Source organism: Lates calcarifer, unplaced genomic scaffold, assembly GCF_001640805.2.
Source record: "Lates calcarifer isolate ASB-BC8 unplaced genomic scaffold, TLL_Latcal_v3 _unitig_1988_quiver_606, whole genome shotgun sequence".
Classification (NCBI taxonomy): Eukaryota; Metazoa; Chordata; class Actinopteri; family Centropomidae; genus Lates; species Lates calcarifer.
Genome location: NW_026115900.1, coordinates 78893 through 90059, shown reverse-complemented (window position 1 = coordinate 90059; position 11167 = coordinate 78893). Strand labels below are relative to the sequence as shown.

The 11167-nt window shown below is 41.3% G+C and overlaps 1 protein-coding gene across 1 annotated transcript; it reads left to right on the top strand.

Annotated features, from left to right (window-relative positions):
* Window positions 1–3797: 3797 nt before the first annotated feature.
* Window positions 3798–5607, top strand: LOC108891539 (ankyrin repeat domain-containing protein 1). Its single transcript, XM_051067760.1, is given in 7 exon segments — window positions 3798–3801; window positions 4039–4205; window positions 4315–4422; window positions 4534–4806; window positions 5054–5152; window positions 5311–5409; window positions 5487–5607. Coding segments are annotated over 7 exon segments (834 nt in total). The 3' UTR covers window positions 5571–5607.
* Window positions 5608–11167: the final 5560 nt, after the last annotated feature.

Sequence of the window (11167 nt, the reverse complement as noted above, 5' to 3'; positions counted from 1 at the left end):
TTATTTCTTTAAAAACTTCCTCTCCTCTGTGTTTTTGTACTAATGCTTCAAGATTTAGTCGCTGACTGTACTTTGTACTGATACTACAAGTACTCCTCTTTGTGTATTAATACCTTCACTAATAAAACTGAAGCACTTTTTCTCTGGTTACTGGAGGTCAGACGGGGTCAGCAGCTGTCTCCTGTAAGTTCAGCCAGTGGGGTCAAAGGTCAACACACACACAAAAAAAAAAACGTGTGTGAGTGTGAGAGCTAGAGAGAACGAGAGATAGTGTATGCGTGTGTATGTGTGTATGTGTCTATATTAGGAGGATTGACGGAGGGGAAACTGATCGTAGCTGCTGTGAACATGGAGCTGCAGAGGTGAGCTGCTCCTCATGGAGAATGTTCTTTATTGATTATTGATCGTTGCATTGATCATTTTTCTTTGTAAACATGTCGATCTGAGTCCTGCTCTGTGAACCAGGTTGTACGGATCCAGGATATCTCTTGTTCAGTCGTCAGGATTTCCTGATCCAGCTGTGAGGCGTTCATGTGACAGAAGAAGAGCTGTTAATTACAGCAGCATTAACACTGTAGAAATGATATTTAAGAGGGTGAAATGTGAACAACATGATAGTTTGTTTGTGTTTATTGTGATGGTGATTTATTCAGTTACTGTGATGAACAGTGACGTCAGAGGAGAGAGTTCATGTCTGACTGAACTGATCATTTCTTTTCAACAGTTTGTGGATCAAAGCGTCTGAGGTGAGTTCAGGTGAGGATCTGATCAGTCAGAAACTCTCTGTTAGAAGAAGACTGGAAGAGAAAAACCAATCACTGATCTATATCTATTGATCTTTATTATCTGTCACTTTATTATAAACCCTAACCCTAACACCTGCAGGTTGTGTCTCTCCTGACGCTGAGGATTCAGACGCGTCTGAATTGATTATTTTTTACAGTGGAGACAGGTTTCAGATTCAGTCTGAAATCAAACCACCAGAGACCATCAAAGACCATCAGAGTCCATCAGAGACCATCAAAGACCATCAGAGTCACCAGAGACCACCAGAGACCATCAGAGTCCATCAGAGACCATCAGAGCTCTCCAGAGACCACCAGAGTCCATCAAAGACAACATGTCTGCTTCTAGATCCAGATCAGAGAGGTGGCGGTCACACAGAGACCTGAGCCTGGACCCAGTGTGGACTGCTTTTCAAAATAAATGTCCCCTCATGGAGAACTGAGGAGCAGATTGTGTTGAATCTAGTTGTTGTTGGTGAAGGTGGACATCTAAGTCTGCAGTCACAAACTGACTGAGGTCTTCTTCTGGTTTTGTTTTTATTGATCAGATTGGAGTTGATCAGCTGGGAGGAGGAGGAGAGAGAGGAAGAGGAGATGACGATGGTAAGACACTGAGTTTCTTTTCTTTTTTATTTAATTCACTGAGAAACAGTCGGATCTTCAGTCTGAGTCCTCTGGTTCTAATGAAACATGTTTATTAACTCTGATCAATCAGATCGATCTGTTCGATCAGCTGCTGATTGAAAATCATGTAATGTAAACTCTGGGTATTGTGGAGTCTGTCTGTGTGTGTGTGTGTGTGTGTGTGTGTGTGTGTGAGAGAGAGAGACCTGTGACCTCTGACGTGTGGTTGGTAGATAATAAAGTGACATCAGAAGTAGGTTAACGATCGGCTCCACTCCACCTGTTGCGGGTAATGGTAACAGCCTGTCAGTCAGCTGACGCCTATTCATTCATATAAAACAGAAGAAGAGTTCAGCGTCTTTATCTCCTCATTTCTCCTGTTTTTCTTTCTGCAGCTCTGAGACACATGAAGCAGGAAAATCTCATTTCATTTATTGAACTTTTCTCAGAGAATATCAGTTCAATCAAAATAAATGTAGTTAATGAAGTTAAATTTAACTGAGATATAAAGTTTAACTGTGTTTAAATTAAAGAGTTTAACTCTAAACCTTATTGGACCATAATCTTGGTTGGAAATCACATGCAGGAAGAAATATCTTTATTTGATACACTATTCACTTATAATCTCATATCTGTAATTAAACTTCAGTTCAGTGATTAGAATAAAACATAAAGCTGGTTATCTTGAATTTTTTATTCATTCCAGCTGCTTAAATTCTGTAGATGTTGTTTATGGAAACAATAACCTTCCTATTTGTATTCAAATGTTTTTTTAAATTGAAAAAATATAATGATGATTTCAGAGGATTGCAAATGTTTGAAGCATGCAAAGATCAGAAGTGAAGGTGTATTTCAGATCCTAGAATCGTCGAAGAGATGAGACAGAAGTTTATTAATCCACAAATTCTTGTGTCAGACAGAGCTCTGAAAACAGAAGAGGAGACTGATAAATATAGGTGAAAAAATAAGGTGTGACATTGAAAATAACATTGACAGTGAATGAGATGTAAAGTAAAACTGTACATGATGAGTGAATACAATGTACAATCATATCAGTAATATTACACACAGTAACAGTAATATTGATGATGAGGTGAAACTGTGTCGGTCTCTGTTCAGTTTTAAAAACATTTTACAATCTAAAATAAATAAGGATTTTAATGATTATTGAATAAAATGTAAAGGAACTGACAATTTGAATTTAATTCTGTTTTCTCTCTGGTGTTGATGATCTGATGATATGTTCAGGGTTTCAGTCTGTTTCTTTTTCAGGTCTGAACTATGATAAAATTAGTCATAATATAATCATATATATCATATAATTCATTCATTCATTCATTCATTCATTCTTTTAACTACAGTTTAAACTTTAAACTCAGTTTAACTACCGTGCCTTTAATCTGTTCAACATCTGACACTCTAAACCATAAATAAACTTATTATATATTATATTATTATTAAATGAGAAGCTGGATTAGACTCAGTTTTAGTTTAGTGACTGAGTCAAACCTGAGGTGTGTTTCAGCTGAAGATGTCTTTAAAGTCTGAATCAGTAAAAAACTGTTATTTATTTTATTAAAATGAGTGAGAACAGGATCAGAGTCTGAACGAGTGACAAGTTCATAATATCCAAACATCTGAATCAGTGTTTGTGTGTTTGTTTCATCACCTGACCCCCGCTGACCTCTGACATCTGACCCCTGAACCCTCCACTTTGGGAAGTGATTGGCCAATAAAATGACACCAGAGAAGGTCACACACACACAGCTGTAAACTGAGGCTGCTGTTCCTCTTTAAGTCACTAATAAAGTTTTATTAGAGAGAGGAGACAGGGTCAGAGGTCAGAGGTCAGCTTGTGTAGTTGAACTCTATATTGTTATTTCTGTTCTGGTTTCCTCAGTGAGATGTTAAATAAAGATTCATGGGCAGAGTCAGGAGGTGGAGGAGGTGTAACTTCATGAGGACTCAGTCTGAACAGAACAGAGATTAAAGAGTCAGAAACATCATGTGAAGATCGAGGTTAAAGTTTCTGACTTGTCTCCGACTCGTCTGTGTTCAGCAGGTGGAGGACGGAGGCTACGAGTCGTCTGTCTCCAAGGAGAAACAGGACACTCAGACCAGAAACACAGACTCTGTGCCTCCGATCAGCCTCAAGGTCCGAGTCCAGCAACACAGAAACCAGTCCACCTGCAGTCAGACCGGGTCTAGGTCCAGGTCCAGGTCCAGGTCCAGGGGGTGGGGGGTGGAGCAGATACTTCACATAAACATAACCTTCAGTTCAAAACTCTACACACATAAATAACACACAGAAACTTTTCACTGTGTTGATGTTTGATTTAAATACAGGAGATATTGATTATTTATTGATCAGACGAGCTGCTGATTCCCATGAGTCTGAAAACATCCAAATACAAGTCTGTTTTAATCCTGAGTTATTAATGTTTTATTCTTAAATTAATACTCTTTTTATCCTGAGTTAATAATTTTATAATCCTTAGTTAGTGCTGTTTCAATCCTGAGTTAAAGCTGTTTTAATCCTGAGTTAATACTGTTTTAGCATCCAAATAAAACTCAGGTGTACTTAGGTGTACTTAGGTGTACTTAGGTGGACTCAGCTGTTCTGTCTGAGGTGTCCTCTTTTTCCTGTCTGTCCTGGTTCAGACAGATAAATCTGGTCGTCTCCTCCTTGAGACTCCGACCGACCTCCAAAATCTCCTGCTGCTGAGGAAGACCAAGAGACAGCAGAGAGCTGCTGTGAGGAGACCTGCTACTGTGCCCCCTGCTGTCCAGACCGTGGTAAGACCCTCACATACCTGGAAAACAAACATAAAACATTTGGCAGTTATTGATGATGTTATCAGTTTCAATCAGTCTGTGTGTATGTGTGTGTGTGTGTGTGTGTCAGCCTTATTATGTGGATGAGGAGGATTTCTTTAAGGCCTGTGATCAGAACCAGCAGCTGGTGATTGACAGGTACCTGTCGACAGGTGGAGATGTCAACGCCTGTGACACTGTGAGTCACACACACTTAGACGGACTTTATTGACTTAGACGGACTCCTCACACTATGTGTTACTGTGCGTACTCATTGTGTGTACTCATGGTGTGTATTTGTTGTGTGTAGTTTGAGCGTACAGGTCTCCACAGAGCGAGCTCTCAGGGTCACACAGACGTCATTGTCAAACTGTTGGAGGCCGGAGCAAACATCCACAGCAGAGACAAGGTAATATGAGATTATTATGTCAGTGTTTAATCCAGAGTCAGTATTTAATCCTGAGTTAGTCCTGGTTCTGTCCAGCTGTGGTCCACATGTGTCCACTCTGCCTGTCGAGGAGGAAATCTGTCTGTTCTCAAACTACTGCTGAACCAAGGAGCCGACATCACTGCAACAGACAAGGTACTACAACCCCTACACACAGTACTACAACCACTACACACAGTACTACAACCACTACACACAGTACTACTCACGATAAGACTGTTTACTACTCATGTTACAGTTATTGTGAGTAATCTGAGTATCAGTGTAATATTAACAGCAGCAAGAAAATAAACAACTGTCAACAAACTTTCAGATAAAAACTGTGAAAACATTTAGTATGAAAACCTGTGTGTGTGTGTGTGTGTTTGTCTGTGTGTTTTAGCTGGACAGTACTCCTCTTCATGTCTCTGTGAGGACCGGACACTACAACTGTGTTGAACATCTGATTCACTGTGGAGCTGAACTCAACACTCAGGACAGGGTGAGTTCTTCTGTCTCTGTGAGGACATAACACATACTCTAACCCTCGACCCATGAATCAGACTATGACCCTACAACCAGGTCCAGGACTGTCAGACTGACTTCTGAAGGACTGGTCCTCACAGTTTGTTATAATAAATCATGTTGCATTTGTTTCAGGAAGGAGACACTCCTCTTCATGATGCCGTCCGACTCAACAGATTCAAAATCATCCAGCTGCTGTTACTACACGGAGCTGACACACACCTGACCAACCAGGTAACACACACACACCTAACCAACCAGGTAACACACACACACCTGACCAACCAGGTAACTGCCCCCCACCCCCACAGGATGGATGTTGTCCTCTGGATGGGGTTCTTCAGTGGCAGAACGAAGCAAAGACTCTCCTCATGGAGCAGAGCCACAGGAAGTGAAGCTGGTTCCTCCTCCTCCTCCTCCTCTTCATCATCATCATCATCATCATCATTATTATTATTATTATTATTATTATATTTTATTTTATTTTATTTTTAGCTCCTAACACCTCCCTTACCCACCCCAACCCCCCCTAACTACCCCTGACCCCCCCAGGTCAGTTATGTGTCAGGAAGTTGAACTACAGTGACTGTGATTTCAAACTGATGTAGTTCCTATTCTGCCCACAGGGGGGAGTCATTGGTCCAATTATTGACAGTGTGATGACATCAAATAAAAACATGTGATGTTGGTGTTTAGTTTCTATCATTTCAAATGTTGTGTTCTTATCTTCTTCTCACACAAACAACAACAACAAAGAAGTCCAGATCAAACAGGAAGTCCTGCCCAATCTAGGGTGGTTTCCATTTCTAATCCTCTGTCACACTGAAACACTCACAGACACAGGAACACAAAGTCTCTTCTTCTCCTTTCACCTCACCTTTTCATGTTGTTAATCCTCCTGGAGGGGGGGACTTCAGCTCTGTCCTCTGATCCCTGTCTCCAGGTGGAGAAGTCTGGATCAGCTCCTTCACATGACGTTTCCTGTTGAATCCTCAGTGTGTGTGTGTGTGTGTCTGTGTCTGTGTGTGTTTATGTGTGTGTGTGTGTGTGTGTTTATGTGTGTGTGTGTGTGTGTGTGTGTGTGTGTGTGTGTGTGTGTGTTTATGTGTGTGTGTGTGTGTGTTGTCGCTGCAGCAGAAGTAAAAATCCTCATGAACACAATGACTTCACTCGGAGAGGAATCTGCTCTCTGAGGATTAAACGTCAGGACTTCAGGGATTTTATGAAAATTAAATTAAAATACAAACACAAACGTCTGATTTGAATAAGAGACGAAGCTGCAGCTTGACAGACAACAAATCCTCAGCTCCTAAAACACCTTTATTAGCACACTGTATTTATACACACACACATGAATAATACACTTGGTGGTCAGAGGTCAAAGGTCACTGTGACCTCACACAACATGTGTTTAGGTTACATCATAACTGAAGCGCTCACATCCCTCTGAGTACAGGTGAACTGTACCTGAACCTGTGTGATACTGAGGAGGAGGAGGAGAGGAACAGACCACGTCTTGCTGTTTTCTCTCTGACCTTTGACCTCTGACTGTCTGTACATAAAGTGTTTCATGTCCTAAAGTGTCCATCAACTCCACTGGAGCAGAAAGACAGAGACTGTCTGGCCAATCACACACACACACAGTAACACACACACAGTAACACACACACACACACAGTAAAACACACACAAACACACACACACACAGTAACACACACACACACACACACACACACACACACACACACACACAGTAAAACACACACACAAACACAAAGTAACACACACACACACACACACAGTAAAACACACACACACACACACAGTAACACACACACACACACACACACACAGTAACACACACACACACACACACACACAGTAAAACACACACACACACACACAGTAACACACACACACACACACAGTAAAACACACACACACACACACACAGTAACACACACACACACACACAGTAAAACACACACACACACACACACAGTAACACACACACACACACACAGTAAAACACACACACACACACACAGTAAAACACACACACACACAGAGTAACACACACGTCCAGTTCACTTATTTTATTTACATTTTGATGGCAGAGACTCAGTGAGAGAGAGCTTTAGTTGTCTGTTGTTTGTTTGCTTGTTTGTGTGTCTGTGTGTGTGTGTGTGTGTCTGTGTGTGTGTGTGTCTGTGTGTGTGTGTGTGTGTTGGGGGTTGGGGTGAATCTGCCAAACTGATGAAGACATTCTCTCTCTTCCTCTGTCTCTGTTTTCTGGTGATAAGACAGCAATGATGTCACTTCCTCCTCTGAGACTAAACAATGCTGATTGGCTACAGACACACACATAGACACACACACTCTGGGCTCTCACTCAGCTCTTTGTTTTTTGTGGTGCTCGATGCGGGGTAACCATGGTGACAAGGTGTTTCCATGGGGATTCTGCATCTCTCTCTATTTCTACTCTGTGACATCACAAACCAAAGCCCCGCCCACTGTAATGTTGTAATTAAACTGTGATTGGACGAAGATCTATAGACTCACCTGTCGTGTCTCTGTGGTGTCTACACTTGGTTCACCTGTCAGTGATGAGCTTCACCTGGATGATGTAACATCTGATTGAACTTCTGACTAACACAAAGTCGCATCTGCAGGGAATCTACTCATAATCTATTGGTAATCTATCAGGAATCTACTGATAAACTAAACTATGGTAATCTACTGCCAATCTGTCAGTAATCTGTTGGCAATCTACTGGCAATCTACTCATTATTTACTGGCAATCTAGTGTTAATCTACTGTTAATTGTTAATCCATTGTTAATCTATCTGTAATCTATTGATAATCTACCTTGTTTCAGACTGTGACTTGTACATTTTCACGTTTCTAGTTTTTATTATCATGATTATTTTTTCTAGAGCTGAACTCAAACCTGAGAAGTTAAAGTTCGGAGTAAATGAAATAGTAGAAACAGTAGAAACAGGTTTTCATCATGTCTCAGTTTGATTATTTCTCCTTAGTGGCTGATTTCTTTCTGCTCTGATGGACAATCCGTCTTCAGGGCTGAATAACTCGTTAGGATGTTTTTGTTTCACAGGAAGTTTCGGCTTGATGCTCTCTGCTCTGCGGCTGATTGGTTAATGAGGAGCTGGAAGCTTAACGAAGCATCAAGCTCGTTAATGAGACTGAAATCTTCTTCATTTATTCACTTTCATTTCATTTCTGTCACTGTTTGGTCTTTAATATTCACAAATGGTGACAGAGAGAAGAACTGATCCTGAACAGAGAATTACAACCACTCACATATAAATAACTAAAACATAAATAACCAAATATCACCTGGAGATTAAACCAAAGATTAAACAAAGCAGCAGGTTTCAGGTGTAGAGGAAACTCCATCCACAAACGACACGTTCACACGACAATCTGAAAAGTTTTTCTTTGTGTTAAAAAGTTCTGCTTTGGTAACGTTGTGAAAACAACGTGATCTGCAGTACCACATCAGGCCAGTAGGTGGCGATGTGACATGATGAGTCTGCAGCACAAACACAGCTCAACAGTCTGCCATCATTGCTGTTGTTCTATTCGCTCATGGCTGAAAACATAATGGTCGTGTGCAAGGTAAAGCACAACAACTGCGTACTGTCAGTTTCCATGGTGACAATGAGGGCGGCGTTTTCACTCTGGAACCTGGTTTCAACAGTCCGTGTTTTCAGGCCCTGAATGAAATCATCAATAAATTAAATACTTCCTGTTGATCACCTGAATAATTAGATGTGTTACAGCTGTGATGATGTTCACACAGTGCCTAACGTTAATTTAAATGATTAAAACTGAACAGAGTCACATTAAACAACATTAGCTGAGACCTGTCTCACCATCAGACCACCTGTCTCTGTCTTAGGATCTATCACCATGGTAACCACATGTGATACAGCCTGTTGGAAACTGTTGTGTTTCTATGGTGACAATAAAAGAGAGGAGGAGGAGAGGGGAGGAGGATAATTGTGTTTTAGGAAACACTTTAACAAATGGCAGCTGGCTGGCAGCTGACAGGGGCGGGGGGGGGGGGGGGGGTGTTAATGGGTGTGTTTTACGTCGTCATGTCGACTGCAGCTCATTAAGCTTTCATCATCACAACATGACAACACAGGGCGGGGAGAGAGAGAGATGGAGAGATGGAGGATAATAGAGGAAAATAAAAGGGTAGAACATTCTTCTCAGTAGCAGCTCAGCCTCTCTCGTCCTCTCTCTCTATTATTCTTTACTCTCAGTCTGAAACAACTCAATTTCACCCCTCACTAACACTGAGAGTGTGTGTGTGTGTCTGTCTGTGTATGTGTGTGTGTGTGTGTCTGTCTGTGTATGTGTGTGTGTGTGTGTGTCTGTCTGTGTATGTGTGTGTATGTATGTGTGTGTGTGTGTGTGTGTGTGTCTGTGTGTGTGTTTTACTCTGTGTGTGTGTGTGTATATGTGTGTATGTATGTGTGTGTGTGTGTGTGTATATGTGTGTATGTATGTGTGTGTGTGTGTGTGTGTGTGTGTGTGTGTGTGTGTATGTGTGTGTGTGTGTATGTGTGTGTATGTGTGTGTGTGTGTGTGTGTGTGTGTGTGTGTGTATGTGTGTGTATGTATGTGTGTGTGTGTGTGTGTCTGTCTGTGTATGTGTGTGTGTGTGTCTGTCTGTGTATGTGTGTGTATGTATGTGTGTGTGTGTGTGTGTCTGTCTGTGTATGTGTGTGTATGTATGTGTGTGTGTGTGTGTGTGTGTCTGTGTGTGTGTGTGTGTGTGTGTATGTGTGTGTGTGTGTGTGTTGTGTGTGTATGTGTGTGTGTGTGTGTGTGTGTGTGTGTGTGTGGTGTGTGTGTGTGTGTGTGTGTGTGTGTGTGTGTGTGTGTTGTGTGTTGTGTGTGTGTGTTGTGTGTTGTGTGTGTGTGTGTTGTGTGTGTGTGTGTGTGTGTGTTGTGTGTGTGTGTGTGTGTGTGTGTGTGACAGACTGTGAGGGAGAAACTGATAAAAGATTCTGGACTCTTTAATGAAACATTCTTCCACCATTTTTCTCTTTAACAGACACCTGTAAACTGTAATCTGATTACAGTAATCTGATTACAGTAACCTGTTAACTCTAATATGTCCAGTGGTCAAACAGCTTCCAATCACCAAACTGATCCAGGACCTGCTGCTGTTCTACCTGAGGACTGTCCTGGATCGGACTTCGGTGCACCTGAGACCCTGCAGGACTGTGAGGACTCAGGTGACCCCCCTGGTCTCAGCCCTCCTCCATGTTGGTGGTTTTAGTCTGTGGATGTGGTCTCTGTCTCAGGGATTAAACATTAAACATGTTGAATGAACTTCCTGAAGCTCCAGGTTTCCTCTGTGGACGTTTGTCTTGTCAATCCGGACTTTATTTTATTCCGGACTATATTTCTTTAGTCAATCATTTCTATAGAGAACAAGAATCACTGTGCATTCTGGGTAGTCACCGCCATGTTGTTGTTCACACACAGAGACAGATGACAGGAAACAATGAAGACGCTAACGAACAACAAACAGAGGTAAAATGAAGACACTGAACTCAGTGTTAATGTCTGCTAGCATTAGGCTAATTTTATCCATTAGCATGTCCAATAGGATGAGATAAATGTCATGAGCTCCTCAAAGTCAAACAACCAGTTCTTTATTTACTCTGAGTAACATCTTCATTTAGTCTCTGTAGTAACAGATTACATCTTTACATCTCATTGACTCTTTGTGTAGTAGTTACTTTATGTTTGATATTACACTTTAATCTTCACATCTTTGACCTTGTAGCTGTACTGAATTGTTCTGTGAATCTTCACAATAAAAGTCACTCAGAGGTGAAGTAGTTTCATGTCATTTATTATTCTGCTGTAGGAGCTTGTAGTGTCTTTGTTCTCCTTTGCTAATGCTCCAAGCTAAGGTGAACTGATTCAGACGTATCTCAGATTAGCT